Raw genomic sequence first — 20808 nt, forward strand, 5'->3', positions numbered from 1 at the left:
GATCAATAACCAATAATCGGTAATTTATCGGTATGAGATAAGTGATCAATAACTGACTGGTACTGATCAATACCCTGAGTGAGGATCCACGCCGTGGAGAAAAACCCAAACGCCGTGGTGACGTGAGTATTGATCACCGATAACCGATCAATAATCAATAATCGATAACTGATCAGTGTGAGGTAAATGATCAGTAACTGACTGGTAATGATCAATACCCTGAGTGAGGATCTATGCAGGGGAGAAAAACCCAAACGCTGTCGTCACGTGAGTATTGATCACCAATAACCGATCAATAATCGATAATTGATCAATAATCGATAACTGATCAATACTGGGTATGAGATAACTGATCAATAACTGACCGGTAACAATCGATACCCTGAGTGAGGCTCCACGCCGTGGAGAAAAACCCCAACGCCGTCGTCACGTGAGTATTGATCACCGATAACCGATCGATAATCAATAACTGATAATTGTTCAATAACTGATCGGTACTGAGCAATAACTGATCAATACCCTGAGTGAGGATCTACGCCGTGGAGAAAAACCCCAACGCCGTGGTGACGTGAGTATTGATCGGTAATCAATAACCAATAATCAATAATCAATAATCTGTAATTGATCAATACCAATGGATCAATATCCATGGGATCAATCTGTACTGATCAATACCCTGAGTGAGGATCTACGCCGTGGAGAAAAACCCCAACGCCGTCGTCACGTGAGTATTGATCACCGATAACCGATCAATAATCAATAACCAATAATTGGTAACTGATCAGTAATCATCAATATCCACGGTATCAATCCATATTGATCAATACCCTGAGTGAGGATCTACGCCGTGGAGAAAAACCCCAACGCCGTCGTCACGTGAGTATTGATCACCGATAACTGATCGATAATCAATAACCGATAATCGGTAATTTATCGGTATCTGAGGGCGGCCAGGATGGCCGGGACCAAGGTCAGGATCTACGCGGTGGAGAAAAACCCAAACGCCGTCGTCACGTGAGTATTGATCACCGATAACCGATCAATAATCAATAATTGGTAACTGATCAGTATGTGATAATTGATCAGTACTGGTCAATAACTGATCAATATCCTGAGTGCGGATCTATTCCATGGAGAAAAACCCTAATGCCATCATGATGTGAGTATTGATCACCAATAACCGATCAATAATCGATAACCGATAATTAAACAATAATCCATAACTGATCCATACTGAGCAATAACTGGCCAATAACTGATCAATACCCTGAGTGAGGATCTATGCGGTGGAGAAAAACCCAAACGCCGTCGTGACGTGAGTATTGATCACCGATCAATAACCAATAATCGATAATTGATAATCTGTAATGGGTCAATAATGGTCAATGTCAATGGTATCAATCCGTACTGATCAATACCCTGAGTGAGGATCTACGCCGTGGAGAAAAACCCAAATGCGGTGGTGACGTGAGTATTGATCACCCATAACCGATCGATAATCAATAACTGATCAATAATCAATAACCCATCAGTACTAGTCAATAACTGATCAATACCCTGAGTGCGGATCTACGCCATTAAGAAAAACCCAAATGCTGTGGTGACGTGAGTATTGATCACCAATAACCAATAAATAATCAATAATTGATACCTGATCAATAGCTGATTATTATTTTATTAATGATTATTAATGAGATAATTTATGTTAATTACCGCTAATGAGTGCTATTAATGAGCCAAGTAAGGCTAATTAATAGCGGAAAAGAGGCCTGGGGGGGTTTGGGGAGGGTTATTGATCACCGATACTTTATTGATCCCTTATTGGAATTAATGATTGATCGATCAGTGAGTTATTAAAGGCTAATAATGAACTAATTACTGATAATAACTGTTAATTAAGGCTATTAATGAGCCAATTAATGCTCATTAAGAGTGGGGAAAGTGCCCTGGGGGGGTTGGGGAGGGTTATTGATCACCAATATTCCAATGATCCCTTATGGGAATTCCATGGGGATTGACCAGGGAAGTTATTAACGATGATTAATGAGCTAATTAATGCCAATTAAAGCTAATGAGGGCTATTAATGAACCAATTAAGAGCGGGAAAGCGGCCTGGGGGGGTTTGGGGAGGGTTATTGATCACCGATACTTTATTGATCCCGTATCGGAATTTCATCAGGATTGATCAGGAAAATTATTAATTATTATTAACGAGCTAAATAATGGTAATTACCGCTAATGAGGGCTGTTAATGAGCCAATTAAGAGTGGGGAAAGTGGCCTGGGGGGGTTTGGGGAGGGTTATTGATCACCGATATTCCAATGACCGCTTATGGGAATTTCACCGGGATTGCTCAGGGAAATTATAAATTAATTATTAACGAGCTAATTAATGTTAGCTACCGCTAATGAGGGCTATTAATGAACCAATTAAGGCTAATTAAGAGTGGTGAAAGTGGCCTGGGGGGGTTTGGCGAGCATTATTGATCACCAATATTCCAATGACCCCTTATGGGAATTTCATAGAATTGATCAGGGAAATTATTAATGAGGTAATTAATGTTAATTACTGCTCATGAGGGCTATTAATGAGTTATTAATGCTAATTAAGAGAGGAAAAGTGGCCTGGGGTGGTTTGGGGAGCGTTATTGATCACCAATATTCCAATAATTCCTTATGGGAATTTCACCGCGATTGCTCAGGGAAGTTATAAATTAATTACTAACGATCTGATTGCTGTTAATTACCGCTAATTAGGCTGGAGAACTGCCAGTGGGAGGAGTGGGGCTCGCAGGTGTCGGTGGTGTCGCGGGACATGCGGGGCTGGGCCGCGCCCGAGCGCGCCGACCTGGTGGTGTCGGAGCTGCTGGGATCCTTCGGGGACAACGAGCTGAGCCCAGAGTGCCTGGACGGGGCCCGGGGCTGCCTCAAAGGTGGGCAAAAAATGGGGCAAAAAACGGGGAAAAAGGGGAAAAAAACCCCGAAAAAATTGGGCGAGAAACGGGGAAAATACGGGCAAAAAACGGGGAAAAAATGGGAAAAAAATCATGATTTAAAGTGGCACAAAAGTGGGGAAAAATTGGAGAAAAATTGGGGAAATTGGGGGGAAAAAGTGGGGGAAAAAGAGAGGAAAAAGGGGGAATAGGAAAAAAAATGGAGGGAAAAAAGAGGAAAAAATTTGGGGAAAAATGACCCAAAAATGGGAAAAGTGGTTAAAAAATGGAATAAAAATGGGACTATAAATTGGAAAATCGGCACAAAAGTGGGGAAAAATTTGGGGAAATTTGGGGAGAATGGGGGGAAAAGGTGGGGGAAAAGAAGGGGAAAAATGTGGACTGAGAAAAAAAATTGAGGGAAAAAAGAGAAAAAAATTTGAGGAAAAATGACCCAAAAATGGGAAAAACGGTGAAAAATGGGAATAAAAATGGGATTAAAAAAGGGAAAATTGGCACAAAAGTGGGGTAAAAATTTGGGGAAATTTGGGGAAAATGGGGGGAAAATATGGGGGAAAAGAAGAGGAATAAGGTGGAATGGGAAAAAAAATGGAGGGGAAAAAGAGAAGAAAATTTGGGGAAAAATGACCCAAAAATGGGAAAAATGGTGAAAAACCGGAATAAAAATGGGATTAAAAAAGGGAAAATAGGCACAAAAGTAGGGAAAAATTTCGGGAAATTTGGGGAAAATGGGGGGAAAAAGTGGGGCAAAAGAAGAGGAAAAAGGGGGAAAGGGAAGAAAAAGGGAAAATGGGAAAAATTGGAAAGTGGGGAAAAAAAAGTGGAAAAAATGGGGGGAAATGGGCAAAGGGTGGTGTGGGAGCTGCTGGGATCCTTCGGGGACAACGAGCTGTCCCCAGAGTGCCTGGACGGGGCCCGGGGCTGCCTCAAAGGTGGGCAAAAAATGGGGCAAAAAACGGGAAAAAAGGGGAAAAAAACCCCGAGGAAATCGGGCAAAAAATGGGCAAAATACGGGGAAAAAACGGGAAAAAAAATCGAGATTTAAAGCGGCACGAAAGTGGGGGAAAATTAGGGGGAATTTGGGGAAATTGGGGGGAAAAGGTGGGGGAAAATAAGGGACAAAATGTGGAATGGGAAAAAAAATTGAGGGAAAAAAGAGGAAAAAATTTGGGGAAAAATGACCCAAAAATGGGAAAAGTGGAGAAAAACCGGAGTAAAAATGGGATTAAAAAAGGGAAAATCGGCACAAAAGTGGGGAAAAATTTGGGGAAATTTGGGGAGAATGGGGGGAAAATGTGGGGGAAAAGGAGAGGAAAAAATGGGAGTGGGAAAAAAAATGGAGGGGAAAAAGAGGTAAGATTTTGAGGAAAAATGACCCAAAAATGGGAAAAATGGTGAAAAATGGGAATAAAAGTGGGAATAAAAATGGGAAAATCGGCACAAAAGTGGGGAAAAATTTGGGGAAATTTGGGGAAAATGAGGGGAAAAAGTGGGGGAAAAGAAGAGAAAAAAGGGGGAAAGGGAAGAAAAAGGGAAAATGGGAAAAATTGGAAAGTGGGGAAAAAAAAGTGGAAAAAATGGGGGGAAATGGGCAAAGGGTGGTGTGGGAGCTGCTGGGATCCTTCGGGGACAACGAGCTGAGCCCAGAGTGCCTGGACGGGGCCCGGGGCTGCCTCAAAGGTGGGCAAAAAATGGGGCAAAAAATGGGAAAAACGGGAAAAAAACCCCGAAAAAATCGGGTGAGAAACGGCCGAGAAACGGGGAAAAAACGGGGAAAAAAATTGAAAAAAAATCGGGATTAAAGTGGCACGAAAGTGGGGAAAAAATGGAGAAAAATTGGTGAAATTGGGGGGAAAGAGTGGGGGAAAATAAGGGACAAAATGTGGAATGGGAAAAAAAATGATGGGAAAAAAGAGAAAAAAATTTGGGGAGAAATGACCCAAAAATGGGAAAAATGGTGAAAAATGGGAATAAAAATGGGACTAAAATAGGGAAAATCGGCACAAAAGTGGGGAAAAATTTGGGGAAATTTGGGGAAAATGGGGGGAAAAGGTGGGGGAAAAGGAGAGGAAAAAGAGGGAAAGGGAAGAAAAAGGGAAAATGGGAAAAAATGGAAAGTGGGGAAAAAAAAGTGGAAAAAATGGGGGGTAATGGGCAAAGGGTGGTGTCGGAGCTGCTGGGATCCTTCGGGGACAACGAGCTGTCCCCAGAGTGCCTGGATGGGGCCCGGGGCTGCCTCAAAGGTGGGCAAAAAATGGGGCAAAAAAGGGGAAAAAAGGGGAAAAAAACCCCGAGAAAATTGGGCAAAAAACGGGGGAGAAATGGGCAAAAAACGGGGAAAAAAATTGAAAAAAAATCGGGATTAAAAGCGGCACGAAAGTGGGGAAAAAAAAGGGAAAAATTGGGGAAATTGGGGGGAAAAAGTGGGGGAAAATAAGGGACAAAATGTGGAAGGAGAAAAAAAATGGAGGGAAAAAAGAGAAAAAAATTTGGGGAAAAATGACCCAAAAATGGGAAAAATGGGAATAAAAATGGGACTAAAAATGGGAAAATCAGCACAAAAGTGGGGTAAAAATGGGGAGAATTTGGGGAAAATGGGGGGAAAAGGTGGGGGGAAAAGAGAGGAAAAAGAGGGAAAGGGAAGAAAAAGGGAAAATGGGAAAAATTGGAAAGTGGGGAAAAAAAAGTGGAAAAAATGGGGGGAAATGGGCAAAGGGTGGCGTCGGAGCTGCTGGGATCCTTCGGGGACAACGAGCTGAGCCCCGAGTGCCTGGATGGGGCCCGGGGCTGCCTCAAAGGTGGGCAAAAAATGGGGCAAAAAAGGGGAAAAAAGGGGAAAAAAACCCCGAAAAAATCGGGTGAGAAACGGGGAAAATACGGGCAAAAAAACGGGGAAAAAACGGGAAAAAAATGGGCAAAAAATCGGGATTTAAAGCGGCACAAAAGTGGGGAAAAAATGGAGAAAAATTGGTGAAATTGGGGGGAAAAGGTGGGGGAAAATAAAGGACAAAATGTAGAATGAGAAAAAAAATTGAGGGAAACAAGAGAAAAAAATTTGGGGAAAAATAACCCAAAAATGGGAAAAGTGGAGAAAAACGGGAATAAAAATGGGAATATAAATGGGAAAATCGGGACAAAAGTGGGGGAAAATTTGGGGAAATTTGGGGAAAATGGGGGGAAAACGTGGGGGAAAAGGAGAGAAAAAAGGGGGAAAGGGAAGAAAAAGGGGAAAATGGAATAAAATGGGAAGTGGGGAAAAAAAAGTGGAAAAAATGGGGGGAAATGGGCAAAGGGTGGTGTCGGAGCTGCTGGGATCCTTCGGGGACAACGAGCTGAGCCCCGAGTGCCTGGACGGGGCCCGAGGCTGCCTCAAAGGTGGGCAAAAAATGGGGCAAAAAACGGGGAAAAAGGGGAAAAAAACCCCGAGAAAATCGGGTGAGAAACAGCCGAGAAACGGGGAAAAAACGGGGAAAAAAGGGGAAAAAAACCCCGAGAAAATCGGGCAAAAAATGGGGGAGAAATGGGCAAAAAATAGGCAAAAAACGGGAAAAAAATCGGGATTTAAAGCGGCACGAAAGTGGGGAAAAATTTGGGAAAAATTGGTGAAATTGGGGGGAAAAGGTGGGGGAAAATAAGGGACAAAATGTGGAAAGAGAAAAAAAATTGAGGGAAAAAAGATGAAAAAAATTTGGGGAAAAATGACCCAAAAATGGGAAAAGTGGTGAAAAATGGGAATAAAAATGGGATTAAAATAGGGAAAATCGGCACAAAAGTGGGGAAAAATTTGGGGAAATTAGGGGGAAATGGGGGGAAAAAGTGGGGGAAAAGGAGAGGGAAAAGAGGGAAAGGGAAGAAAAAGGGAAAATGGGAAAAAATGGAAAGTGGGGAAAAAAAGTGTAAAAAATGGGGGGAAATGGGCAAAGGGTGGTGCGGGAGCTGCTGGGATCCTTCGGGGACAACGAGCTGAGCCCCGAGTGCCTGGACGGGGCCCGGGGCTGCCTCAAAGGTGGGCAAAAAATGGGGCAAAAAATGGGAAAAAGGGGAAAAAAACCCCGAGAAAATCGGGCAAAAAATGGGGGAGAAATGGGCAAAAAACGGGCAAAAAATGGGCAAAAAACGGGGGAAAAATCGGGATTTAAAGCGGCACAAAAGTGGGGAAAAAATGGGGAAAATTTGGGGAAATTGGGGGGAAAAGGTGGGGGAAAATAAGGGACAAAATGTGGAATGAGAAAAAAAACGGAGGGAAAAAAGAGGAAAAAATTTGGGGAAAAATGACCCAAAAATGGGAAAAATGGTGAAAAATGGGAATAAAAATGGGACTAAAAATGGGAAAATCGGCACAAAAGTGGGGTAAAAATGGGGAGAATTTGGGGAAAAGGGGGGGAAAAGGTGGGGGAAAAGAAGGGAAAAAATGTGGAATGAGAAAAAAAATCGAGGGAAAAAAGAGAAAAAAATTTGGGAAAAAATGACCCAAAAATGGAAAAAATAACAGGATTAAAAATGGGAATAAAAAAAGGGAAATCGGCACAAAAAAATGGGAATTTTGGGGGAAATATGGGAATTTTTGTGGAGTAAAAATGGGAATTTTTGGGGTATAAAATGGGAATATTTTGGGATATGAAAGGGGACTTTTCTGGGTAAAAATGGGAATTTTTGGTGGGGAAAAAATCTGATTTTTTGGCCATAAAAATGAGATTTTTCTGGGTAAAAATGGGATTTCTTTGGGGAAAAAAGCGATTTTTTGGGGGGAATTTTTGGGTATTTAGTTTGGGTGAAATTCTGGATTATTTTTGGTGCTAAATTTTGGATTTTTGGTGTTTTCCAGAGGACGGGGTGTCCATCCCGCAGTCCTACACCTCGTTCCTGGCCCCCGTCTCCTCCTCCAAACTCTACAACGAAGTTCGGGGCTGCCGAGAGCACGACCGGCACCCGGAGGTACCAAAAATGGGATTTTGGGAAAAAAAATGGGGGAAAAAACGGGGAAAAATGGGGAAAAAATTGGATTTTTGATGGGGGAAAAATGGGAATTTTGTGGGGGAAAAATGGGGTAAAAATGGGATTTTTTGGTGGGGGGAATGGGGGGAAAATGAGGAAAAAACGGGAAAAGATGGGGGAAAAATGGGGAAAAAGGGGAGAAAAAATGGGGGAGAAAAAGGGAGAGAAAATGGGGGAAAAAGGGGGAAAAAAGGGAGAAAAAATGGGGGAAAATGGGGAGAAAAAAATGGGAAAAAATGGGGGAAAAAATGCGAAAAAAAGGGGAAAAATGGGATTTTTGATGGGGGAAAAATGGGGAAAAAATGGGGAAAAAATGGGGGAAAAATGGGATTTTTGGTGGGGGGAAAATGGGGAAAAAATGGGGGAAAATGGAGAAAAAAACAGGAAAAAAGAGGGATTTTTAGTGGGGGGAATGGGGATAAAATGGGGGAAAAACGTGGGGAAAGACGTGGGGAAAAAAGGATTTTTGGGGAGAAAATGGGGAAAAAATGTGGATAAAAAGGGATTTTTGGTGGCTGGAAAATGGGGCAAAATGGGGGGAAAAAATGGGGAGAAAACGGGAAAAAAAAAGGGATTTTTTTGGTGGGGGGAATGGGGGGAAAATGGAGAAAAAATGGGGGAAAAAAACAGGAAAAAAAGGAAAAAAAAGGGATTTTTGGTGGGGGAAAAATTGGGTGGGAAATGGGCAAAAATGAAGAAAAAAATGGGGAAAAAAAATGGGATTTTTGGGAGGGTAATGGGGAGAAAATGGGAAAAAATGGGTGGGAATTGAGGAATTTGGGGATTTTTTGGGGGAATTTTGGGGAATTTTTGGTGGAATTTTTGGGATTTTTTGGGGGATTTTTTGGGGAATATTGGCGATGTAGTTGGGGATTTTTTTTGAGGGATTTGGGGGAATTTTGGGGGGAATTTTGGTGGAGTTTTTGGGATTTTTAGGGGGGATTTTATGGGGAATTTTGAGCATTTTTTGGGGGATTTTTTCTGGGATTTTTAGGAATTTTTTGGTGGAATTTTTGGGATTTTTAGGGGGGATTTTGGGGATTTTTGAGCATTTTGGGGGGGATTTTTCTGGGATTTTTTCTGGGTTTTTTGGGGTTTTTTTTGGGATTTTTGGGGTAATATTGGCGATGTAGTTGGGGATTTTTTTGGAGAAATTTGGGGGAATTTTAGGGGGAATTTTGGTGGAGTTTTTGGGATTTTTGGGGGGTATTTTGAGCATTTTGGGGGGGATTTTTTCTTGGATTTTTAGGAATTTTTTGGTGGAATTTTTGGGATTTTTAGGGGGGATTTTGAGGAATTTTGGGGATTTTTTGGGGGGAATTTGGGGTTTTTTTGGTGGAATTTTTGGGGATTTTTTTCTGGGATTTTTAGGAATTTTTTGGTGGAATTTTTGGGATTTTTAGGGGGATTTTGGGGATTTTTGAGCATTTTGGGGGGGGTTTTTTCTGGGATTTTTGGGGATTTTTTTTGGGGATTTTTTGTGGATTTTTTGGGGGGATTTGGGGGATTTTTTGGGGAATATTGGCGATGTTGTTGGGAGTTTTTTATAGGGATTTGGGGGAATTTTGGGGGGAATTTTGGTGGAGTTTTTGGGATTTTGGGGGGAATTTTGGGGGGGATTTTGGGGGGAATTTTGAGCATTTTTTTGGGGATTTTTTCTGGGATTTTTAGGAATTTTTTGGTGGAATTTTTGGGATTTTTAAGGTGGATTTTGGGATTTTTGGGAATTTTTCAGGCGCAGTTTGAGACCCCGTACGTGGTGAGGCTGCACAATTTCCACCAGGTGGCGCCGCCCCTGCCCTGCTTCACCTTCCAGCACCCAAATCCAGGTCAGGAAAGTTCTGGAAAAATCCCAGAAATCCTTGGAAAAATCCCCAAAAATTCAGAGAAAAATTAAAAAAAAATTGGGGAAATTGCCCCAAAATTTCAGGGAAAAATTCAAATAAATTCAAGGTATTGTCACAAAAAATTCAGAAAAAAATCCTGAAAACTGGAGGGAAAAATTGCAAAAAAACAGGAAAAAAATCAGAGAATTATTCGAAAATAATCAGAAAAAAATCCTAAAAAATCAGGAAAAAACCTTAAAAAATCAGGAAAAAGAATTCTCAAAAAATCAGAAGAAAAAGCAGAAAAAAATCAGAAAAAACCCCAAAAAAATCACCAAATTTTGGTCGGTTTTTTTGGGATTTTTGAGGTTTTTTTGGGGTGAATTATTGGGCTCGGGGCGTCCCAGACCTCGAAAAATCCCCAAAAAAATCACAAAAAATTCCTTGAAAAATTAAAAAAAAAATTGGGGAAATTACCCCAAAATTTCAGGGAAAAATCCAAATAAATTCAAGGCAGAGTCGCCAAAAATTCAGAAAAAAATGCTGAAAATTGCAGGGAAAAATTCCTAAAAAACAGAAAAAAATCAGAGAATTATCTCAAAATAATCAGAAAAAAATCCTAAAAAATCAGAAAAAATCAGGAAAAAAAATTCCCAAAAAATCAGAAGAAAAGGCAGGAAAAAAATCAGAAAAAAGTCCCAAAAAATCACCAAATTTTGGTCGATTTTTTTGGGAATTTTGAGGTTTTTTTGGGGTGAATTATTGAGCTCGGGGGGATCCCCCAGACCTCGAAAAATCCGCAAAAAAATCACAAAAAATTCCTTGGAAAATGAAAAAAAAATTGGGGAAAATTGCCCTAAAATTTCAGGGAAAAAATTCAAATAAACTTAAGGCAGAGTCGCCAAAAATTCAGAAAAAAATCCTGAAAATTGCAGGGAAAAATTGCAAAAAAACAGGAAAAAAATCAGAGGATTATCCAAAAATAATCAGAAAAAAATGCTAAAAAATCAGAAAAAATCTGGAAAAAAATCCCCAAAAAATCAGATGAAAAGGCAGAAAAAAAAATCAGAAAAAAAACCAAAAAAAATCACCAAATTTTGGTCGATTTTTTTGGGACTATTGAGGTTTTTTTGGGGTGAATTATTGGGCTCGGGGGGACCCCCCAGACTTCAAAAAATCCCCAAAAAAATCACAAAAAATTCCGAAAAAATCCCCCCAAAAAACTCCCTAAATATTGGAAAAAAAAAAGCAGAGAAAGTCAGAAAAAATCAGAAAAAAAATCCCCAAAAAATCCCAAAAAATCGGAAAAAAATTCCAAAAACTCCCCCAAAAACACCCCAAAAAACCAGACAAAAAAGTCCCTAAAAAAATGGAAAAAAAAGCAGAAAAAAAATCAGAAAAAAATCCCAAAAAAAACTGAAAAAAATTGAACAAAATTCCTAAAAACCCCAAAAAACCAGACAAAAAAAATTCCTAAGAAATTGGAAAAAAAGGCAGAAGAAATCAGAAAAAAATCCCAAAAAAGTCAGATGAAAATTCTAAAAAATTCCCAATAAAAACCAGACAAAAAAATCCACCAAAAATTGCAAAAAAATGTAGAAAATATCTAAAAAAATAAAAAAAAAATCCGAAAAAATCAGCAAAAAATCAGAAAAAATTCCAAAAAAAATCCAAAAAAACCCAAAAAACCAGACAAAAAACTCCGCAAAAAATTGGAAGAAAACATAGAAAAGATCTAAAAAAAATTTAAAAAAAAATCCTCAAAAATCAGAAAAAAATCCGAAAAAAATCCAAAAAAAATCCCCAAAAATTCCCCAAAATTCCTGAAACTTTTCCCAGGGAATTAAGAATTATTTTGGGGTTAAATTTGGAATTTTTGGGATTTTTTTCCAGATCCCTGCCCTGACAACAGCCGCTACACGGAGCTGAGCTGGCGCGTCCAGGTGGGCACCGTCCTGCACGGCTTCGCCGGCTACTTCGAGACGCGGCTCTACGGCGACGTCACCCTCAGTGAGGGCGGGGCCTCGGGAGGGGGCGGGGCCGGAAGGGGCGGGGCTTGGGGGAGGGGCAGGTAAAAAATTGGGGGAAAAACGGTGAAAATTTGGGGGAAAAACGGTGAAGAAATGGGGAAATTTGGGCTAAAAATGAGGTTAAAAGAAGAAAATGGGCGTGGTTTGGGGGCGGGGCTTAGAAGGGTGGGGCTTGGGGGAGGGGCAGAAAAAATTTGGGGGAAAAATGGTGAAAAAATGGGGAAATTTGGGGAAAAATTGGGGAGAAAAAGGGGTAAAAAGAGTTAAAAGTGGGCGTGGTTTGTGGGTTGGGGGCGTGGCCTAATTGGGTGTGGCTATAGGACGTGGTTAAGTGTGAATTTGGGTGGAAAAACTGGAAAAATTGGGGAGAAAATCGGGTAAAAGGAGTGAAAAGTGGGCGTGGTTTGGGTCTGGGGGCGGGGCTTAGAGGGGCGGGGCCAAGAGGGAGGGCAGAAAAAATTTGGGGGAAAAACGGTGAAAATTTGGGGCGAAAAACGGTGAAAAATGGGGAAATTTGGGATAGAAATGGGGTTGAAAGAAGAAAATGGGCGTGGTTTGGGGCGGGGCTTAGAAGGGCGGGGCTTGGGGGAGGGGCAGAAAAAATTTGGGCGAAAACGGTGAAAATTTGGGGGAAAAATGGTGAAAAAATGGGGAAATTCGGGGAAAAAATGAGGTTAAAAGAAGAAAATGGGCGTGGTTTTGTGGTTGTGGGCGTGGCCTAATAGGGTGTGGCTGCAGGGGTGTGGCCATGGGGAAAATTGGGTGGAAAATGGAGAAGTTTGGGCAAAAAATGGTGAAAAATTGGGGGGAAAATGGGGTAAAAGGAGTTAAAAGTGGGCGTGGTTTGGGTGTGGGGGCGTGGCCTAAAGGGATGAGGTCATGGGGGCGTGGCTAACAGGATAACAAGAGAAATTTAGGGGAAAATAGAGAAATTTGGGTTAAAAATGGAGCAAAAATGGGGTTAAAAGGAGAAAATGGGCGTGGTTTGGGGTGTGGGGGCGTGGCCTAATTGGGGTGTGGCTGTGGGCGTGGCTAAGTATTAAACAAAAGGAATTTTGGGGGGAAAATGGAGAAATTTGGGTTAAAAATGGTGGAAAAATTGGGGAAAAAATGGGGTAAAAGGAGTAAAAAAGTGGGCGTGGTTTGTGTCTGGGGGCGGGGCTTAGAGGGGCGTGGCCAAGAGGGAGGGGCAGAAAAAATTTGGGGAAAAACGGTGAAAATTTGGGTGAAAAATGGTGAAAAAATGGCGAAATTTGGGGGAAAATTGGGAGAAAAAAAGGAAAAAGGAGTAAAAAGTGGGCGTGGTTTGGGGTTTGGGGGCGTGGCCTAATATAGGTGTGGCTGTGGGGCGTGGCTAAGTTGAAAACAGGAGGAATTTGGGTTAAAAATGGTGAAAAAATGGGGAAATTTGGGGAAAAATTGGGGAGAAAAAGGGGTAAAAGGAGTTAAAAGTGGGCGTGGTTTGTGGGTTGGGGCGTGGCCTAATTGGGGTGTGGCTGTGGGCGTGGCTAAGTTGAAAACAAAAGGAATTTTGGGGGGAAATGGAGAAATTTGGGTTAAAAATGGTGGAAAAATTGGGGAGAAAATGGGGTAAAAGGAGTTAAAAATTGGGGCGTGGTTTGGGTTTGGGGGCGGGGCTTGGAGGGGCGTGGCCAGGGGGGAGGAGCAGAAAAATTTGGGGGAAAAAAAGTGAAAATTTGGGTGAAAAATGGTGAAAAAATGGGGAAATTTTGGGAAAAAATGGGAAAAAAAATGAGGGTAAGGAAGAAAAATGGGCGTGGTTTGGGGTTTGGGGGCGTGGCCTAATTGGGGTGTGGCTGTAGGGGCGTGGCTTGAAGGAAAAATGGAGAAATTTGGGAAAAAAATTTAAAATTTTAAGAAAATTATGAATTTTTTTCTGTTAAAAATTGAGATTTTTCTGATGGGCAAAAAAAAATTGGGGCAAAATAAAAATTAAGAAAAAAATTTAAATTTTTGAGGTAAAAAAGAGAAAATTTGGGGGAAAATATTGAATTTTTTTTGAGGAAAATTGAAAATTTTTTAAAAATAAAATGGGGCAATTGTGGGAAAATTGGTTTTTTTGGGAAAAAATTATTCAAAATATTCGGGATGAAATTTTTCATTTTAAAAAATTGGGAAAATTTGAAAGGAATTTTTATAATTTTGGGAAAATTGGAAAATGTGGGTAAAAAAATTGGATTTTTTCAGAAGGGTAAATTTGAAATTTTTAGGGGAATTGGAGAAAAAAATTTGGAGAATTGTAAGGGAAATTTTTGATAAAAATTGGAATTTTTAGGAAAAAAAATTGGAATTTTTGGGAGAATAATAAAAATACTTAAAGAAAATTGAAAGTTTGAAAAAGTTCAATTTTTGAAAGAAAAATTGAGAGAAATTTTTGATTTTTTGAGGGGGAAAAATTGTAATTTTTTAAGGAAAAAAGGAAAAAAATTGGGAGTTTTTGGGAAGTTTGAATATTTTAAAATTTGGACAATTTTGGGGCTGTGGAAATTTGGGAATTTTGGTTAAATTTGGGAATTTTTGGGATTTTTCAGGCATCCGGCCCGAGACGCACTCGCCGGGTTTGTTCTCCTGGTTCCCCATTTTCTTCCCCATCAAGGTGAGGCCAAAAATGGGGTGAAAAATCCAAATTTTGAGCAAAATCCAACAAAAATTTAGAAATTATTTGGGAAATTCTGAAAAAATTTGGGGTTTTTTTGGAAATTCCCAAAAAAAATTAAAAATTTTTTGGGAAATTTAAAAAAAAATTTGAAATGTTGGGAAAAATCGCAGAAATAAAGAGAATTTTAAAAAATCATAAAAATTGGGATTTTTGGGGGAAATTGATTTTTGAAAAATTTAAAAATATAGTTTAAAATGTTGAGAAAAATTGCAGAATAAAAGAGAATTTTAAAAATCGTAAAAATTGGGATTTTTGGGGAAAAATTGATTTTTTGGAAATTTAAAAAAAAAATTTGAAATGTTGGGAAAAATTGCAGAAAAAAGGAGAATTTTAAAAATCATAAAAATTGGATTTTGGGGGAAATAAATTTGGGAATTTCGGGGAAAATTTGTTTGAAAAATCGGAATTTTTGGCAAAAAATTTGGGAAAATTTTGGGGTAAAAATCAAAGAAAATTTGGGCGTGGTCACTCCTAATTAGCATAAATGTAAATTTTGGTGGCGTGACCAGCATTAGTTAATATAAATGTAATTATGGTGGGCGTGGTCACCCCTTATTATCATATTGGCCATCTTGGTGGGCGTGGCCACATCTAATTACCATATCAGCCATATTGGTGGGCGTGGTCACTCCTAATTACCATAAATGCAAATTTCAGGGGGCGTGGTCAGCATTAGTTACCATATTGGCCATCTGGTGGGCGTGGCCACCCCTAATTACCATTAATGTAAATTTCAGTGGGCGTGGTCAGCACTAGTTACCATGTCGGCCATCTTGGTGGGCGTGGCCGCCCCTAATTACCATAAATGTAAGTTTTTAGTGGGCGTGGTCAGCATTAAATATTGTATCAGCCATCTTAGTGGGCGTGGCCACATCTTAATTACCATATCAGCCATCTTAGTGGATGTGGTCACTCCTAATTACCATAAATGTAAATTTCAATGGGCGTGGTCAGCATTAGTTACTATATTGCCATCTTGGTGGGCGTGGCCACTCCTTAATTACCATAAATGTAATTTCTGGTGGGCATGGTCAGCAATAGTTACCATGTCGGCCATATTTGTGGGCGTGGCCACTTTCACCTCCCTTTTTCTGCAATGTTGATGGGCGTGGCCATCCTTAATTACCATATTGGCCATCTTGGTGGGCGTGGCCACTTATTACCATATCGAGCATCTCAGTGGGCGTGGCCACCCTTTAAATACCATGTCAGCCATCTTGGTGGGCGTGGCCACTCTCACATCCATTTCCTGCCATGTCGGTGGGCGTGGCCATCCTTAATTACCATATTGGCCATCTTGGTGGGCGTGGCCACATCTTAATTCCCATATCAGCCATCTTGGTGGGCGTGGCCACTTATTAATTACCGTATCGAGCATCTCAGTGGGCGTGGCCACCCTCTTAAATACCATGTCAGTCATCTTGGTGGGCGTGGCCACTCTCACATCCATTTCCTGCCATGTCGGTGGGCGTGGCCATCCTTAATTACCATATCGGCCATCTTGGTGGGCGTGGCCAGCCACACTTCCATTTCTATCTGCGCTGACCCCGCCCCTTTCTTTCTCTCTTATCCAATCACAGCAGCCGGTGCCGGTGCGGGCGGGGCAGGAAGTGGGCGTGGCCTTCTGGCGCGTGGCCACGCCCAGCAAGGTGTGGTACGAGTGGGCGGTGACGTCACCGCTTTGCTCCGCCCTCCACAACCCCACGGGGCGGAGCTACACCATCGGCCTGTGAGTGATTGACAGCTGGAGGGGGCGGTGACGTCATCGCTTTGCTCCGCCCTTCGCCACCCTCAGGGGGCGGAGCTACAGCCTCGGCCTGGGAGTGATTGACAGCTGGAGAGGCGGTGACGTCATTGCTTTGCTCCGCCCTCCGCCACCCTCAGGGGGCGGAGCTACAGCCTCGGCCTGGGAGTGATTGACAGCTGGACGGACGGACGGAATAAAGAGAGACAGACAGAAATCCCGGCGTGGTTTTTTGGGGGAAAAAAATTAAAAAAATTTGGGAAAAAATTTAAATAAAATTGGACAAAAATAGGAATGTTGTGGAAAAATTAAAAAAAAATTTGGGGGGAAAAATGAAGAAAAATTTGGGGATTTTAAGGAGAAAATTTTAAACAAATTTGAGAAAAAAATTGAGAATTTTAGGGGAAAATTGAATAAAAACTTGCGGATTTTGGGGGGAAATTAAAAAAATAACGAGAAAAAAATTGGGAATTTTAGGGGAAAAATGAGGAAAAACTTGGGGGTTTTGGGGAGAAAATTAAAAAATATAGAGAAAAAAATTAGGAATTTTAGGGGGAAAAATTTAAAAAAAATTTGAGAAAAAAGTGGAATTTTGTGGGAAACATTTCAAAATAATTGGGAATTTTGGGGGAAAATTTTAATAGGGAAAAGGAATTTTGGGGGAAAATTTTAATAAGTTTAAGAAAAAAGAGGTATTTTGTTAGAAAAATTTTAAAGAATTGGGAATTGTGGGGGAAAATTGAGGAAAACTTGGGAATTTTGGGGGAAAATTTAAAAAATAATGAAAAAAATTGGGAATTTTGGGGGAAAAATGAGGAAAAACTTGGGGATTTTGGGGAGAAAATTTAAAAAAAAATTTGAGAACAAAATTGGGAATTTTAGGGGAAAAATGAGGAAAAACTTGGGGATTTTGGGAAGAAATTTAAAAAAATAAAGAGAAAAAAATTGGGAATTTTAGGGGGAAAAATTTCAAAAAAATTTGAGGAAAAAGCGGATCTTTGTGGGAAACGTTTCAAAATAATTGGGAATTTTTGGGGAAAATTTTAATAGGGAAAAGAAATTTTGGGGGAAAATTTTAATAAGTTTGGGAAAAAAGAGGAATTTTGTTAGAAAAATTTTTAAAGAATTGGGAATTGTGGGGGAAAATTGAGGAAAACTTGGGAATTTTGGGGGAAAATTTAAAAAATAACGAAAAAAATTGGGAATTTTGGGGGAAAAATGAGGAAAAGCTTGGGAATTTTGGGGGAAAATTTAAAAAATAACGAAAAAAATCGGGAGTTTTAGGGGGAAAATTTTCAAAAAATTTGAGGAAAAAGCGGAATTTTGTGGGAAACGTTTTAAAATAATTGGGAATTTTGGGGGAAAGTTAAAAAAAATAGGGAAAAGGAAAATTGGGGGAAAATTTAAATACATTTGGGATAAAAGTGGAATTTTACGCGGAAAAAGAGACATTTGGTGGGAAAAATTTCTAAAAAAATGAGAATTTTGGGAGGAAATGGAGGGAAAATGTGGAAAATTTGGGGATTTTGGGGGGAAAATGGCAAAAAATTGGAATTATGGGATAAAAGAAGGAATTTGGTTGGAAATCTGGGAATTTTGGAGGTTTGGGCAGTGAAAAACGAAAATTTTAGGAGAAATTTGGGGGGAAAATATTGGTTTTAGGGGAAAAATGGAATTTTTTTAAAAAGAGAAAATTTAAGGGAAGGAATAAAATTGGGAAGAAAGTGAAATTTTAAGTGATAAATTTGGTATTTTGGGTGGAAGAAAAGGAAATTTTGAAGGGCAAAATGCGGAATTTAGGGGAAAATGATGAGGGGGAAAAAGTCGAATTTTGAGGAGAAAATAGAATTTTGGGGAAAAAGGAGAATTTCAGGTAAAATTCTTGGTTGAAATGTTGATTTTTAGGGGGAATGGTGAAATTATGAAGGGAAAAAGTGAATTTTTGTGGAGAAAATGGAATTTTTGAGGAAAAATGGAACTGGGGGCAACAAAGATAAAATTTGGGGGAACTTGGGGAATTTTGGACAAAGCCTCAAAAATTTGAGGCTAAATGAGAAAAAAAGCCACGGAAATGTAGAAGATTGGTGGAAATAAAAAGATTTGAACCAATTTGAAGCAAAATGACGGAATTTGGGTCAATATTTAAGAATTTATGATGATTTGGGAGCATTTTTAGCTCTTTGCCCCCCCCCCCACCATCAGCTGCCCCATTTTAGCTGCCTCACATCCCTCCCTCGCGCCCCTCGCCGCCTCCCGCACTTCCCCCAGCGCGTTTCAATCGCATTCCTTGGGATTTTTTGCCCAAAATTTTAATTTTTTTGGCATTTTTGGGCCGCCGCGACTCCTCGGTACTCGAGCGCAGGCTTAGCAGGCCGCGCTAGGCCGCGTTGCCATGGCGACCACGCAGCAAGAAGGGGCGGGGCGCACCCCCTCTTACTCTCAGCCAATCACCGCGCGCGTCTCATCACCAATCCGCCGAACCGGCACTTTAAGGCTACGCAGCCAATCAGCGGCGCCACACTATGACAGGCAGCTCCGCTAGCCACTTGGAAAGCAGGAGTGCTGGATTTCAGCCAATAGCAGAGCGGAGAGGGCGGGGCGGGGGACTCGGGCAGGGAGAAGGAGGAGGGGGGAAGGTTCTGGAGGCCGCCGCCATCTTTGCCGCCGCGTCCGGGGCCGCCGCCGCCGCCGCCGCCGCCGCTTCGGGGCTCAGGGGGGGCCGGTAAGGGCGGCAGCGCTGTCGCGACATGACGTCTGAGCCCTTCGCGCCGTGACGTCACGCCAGGGGCGGCGGGGGACGCGGGGGGAGGGGAACGGCGGCGGCTGAGGGGGAAAGCGGTGGGGGGGGGAAGGGCGGGAAACGGAGCCTGAGGGCTGCGCCGCCAGGGGCGCTGTGGGAGGGGCAGAGGGGCGGGGCTTGCTTAAGGGGGCGTGGCTTTCGAGCAGTCTGTGTGCAGGGAGGGCGTGGCTTCGCTGAGGGGGCGTGGCTTGGGCAGCTGGAGTTTAATAGAAGGAGGCGCGGCTTTAAGGAGGGGGCGTGGCTTAAGCACTTTTTTAATAGAAGGGGCGCGGCTCTAAGGAGGGGGCGTGGCTACATCAGGTTTTTTTCGTGGGCAATGCTTGGGCTCTGTTTTTCCCAATGGGAAGGGGCGTGACTTCTGTAGCGGTGTTTTCAATGGGAGGGGGCGTGGTTTAAGCGCCGTTGTTCCTAACGGGAGGAGGCGTGGCTTGCACAACATTGTTGTCAATGGGAGGAGGCGTGGCTTAAACACCGTTGTTGTCCATGTGAGGGGGCGTGGCTTCGCACCATTGTTTTCAGTTGGAGGGGGCGTGGCTTAAGCACCGTTGTTGCGAAAGGGAGGGGGCGTGGCTTAAACATTGTTGGCTATGGGACGGGGCGTGGCTTGGGCCCGGTTCTTTTCAATGGGAGGGGGCGTGGCTTGGGCTCCGTTGATCCCTTTAGGCGGGCAGTGACGTCACCGCTCGGATGACATCACCGCCCATTTCTCCATGACGTCATTGCAGGAAAAACCCCAACTTCCGGGGGTTTCCCCCCAAAAAAAACCCCGGGATGGACTCGGGGGATCCAAAGCGCTGCCAGACCCGGTGAGACCAAACTCCTCAAATTTTTGGGAATTTTTTGGGAATTTTTCGGGGCTAAAATTCCCAAATTTCCGCAGGCGGACGCGATGACGTCGGACGACTTCGACATCGTCATCGAGGCCATGCTGGAGGCGCCCTACAAGAAGGAGGAGGTGACAAAAATCCCAATAATTCCCAAAAAATTTGGGAATTTATTCCGGAATTTCCCAAAAAAATTCCCAAAATTTCCCCCCAAAAATCCCAAACTTTGTCCCAATTTTATCCCAATTTTCCTCATTTTTTTCCCCAATTTTCCCTAAATTTTTCCCAATTTTTTTCCCCAAATTCCCAATTTTTCCCCATTTTATTTCCCAATTTTTCCCCAATTTTTCCTCATTCTTTTTACCAAAATTCCCCATTTTTTCCCTAATTTTCCTCAATTTTTTCCCCAAATTTTCCCAATTTTTCCCTATTTTATTTCCCAATTTTCCTCAGTTTTTTTACCAAAATTCCCCAATTTTTTCCCAATTTTCCTCATTTTTTTCCCCAAATTCCCCAATTTTTCCCATTTTATTTCCCAATTTTTCCCCAATTTTTCCTCATTTTTTGGCCAAAATTCCCCAATTTTTCCCAATTTTTCTTCATTTTTTTTTCCCCAAATTTTCTCAATTTTTTCCCAAAATTCCCCAAATTTTTTTTCCATTTTGTTTCCCCAGTTTTTCCTCATTCTTTTTACCAAAATTCCCCATTTTATTTCCCAATTTTCCTCATTTTTTTCCCCAAATTTTCCCAATCTTTCTCCATTTTATTTCCCAATTTTTCCTCATTTTTTTACCAAAATTTCCAATTTTTCCCCAATTTTCCTCATTTTTTTCCCCAAATTTTCCAAATTTTTTCCCCAAAATTCCCCAATTTTTTCCCAGTTTTCCTCATTTTTTTTCCCAACTTTTCCCAATTTTCCCCCATATTTTCTCCCATATTTTCCCCATTTTATTTCC

The 20808-nt window shown here is 41.4% G+C and overlaps 1 protein-coding gene across 8 annotated transcripts in view; it reads left to right on the plus strand.

The window, feature by feature from the left end:
* PRMT5 (protein arginine methyltransferase 5) overlaps positions 1-16445 on the plus strand; it is a 48492-nt gene extending 32047 nt beyond the window's left edge. For 5 of the 8 annotated variants that reach the window (XM_074531855.1, XM_074531859.1, XM_074531857.1 and 2 more), the window contains 6 exons: positions 2757-2932; positions 7779-7888; positions 9684-9777; positions 11668-11784; positions 14357-14421; positions 16065-16445. In XM_074531855.1, coding sequence (XP_074387956.1) covers positions 2757-2932; positions 7779-7888; positions 9684-9777; positions 11668-11784; positions 14357-14421; positions 16065-16217 — 715 coding nt within the window. In that variant the 3' untranslated portion in view covers positions 16218-16445. Of the gene's footprint in view, positions 1-970; positions 1015-2756; positions 2933-7778; positions 7889-9683; positions 9778-11667; positions 11785-14356; positions 14422-16064 lie in introns of all 8 variants that reach the window. The other 3 variants (XR_012577784.1, XM_074531856.1, XM_074531860.1) reach the window with 3 other exon arrangements.
* Positions 16446-20808: the final 4363 nt, after the last annotated feature.

This window comes from Zonotrichia albicollis, chromosome 40, assembly GCF_047830755.1.
Source record: "Zonotrichia albicollis isolate bZonAlb1 chromosome 40, bZonAlb1.hap1, whole genome shotgun sequence".
Classification (NCBI taxonomy): domain Eukaryota; kingdom Metazoa; phylum Chordata; class Aves; order Passeriformes; family Passerellidae; genus Zonotrichia; species Zonotrichia albicollis.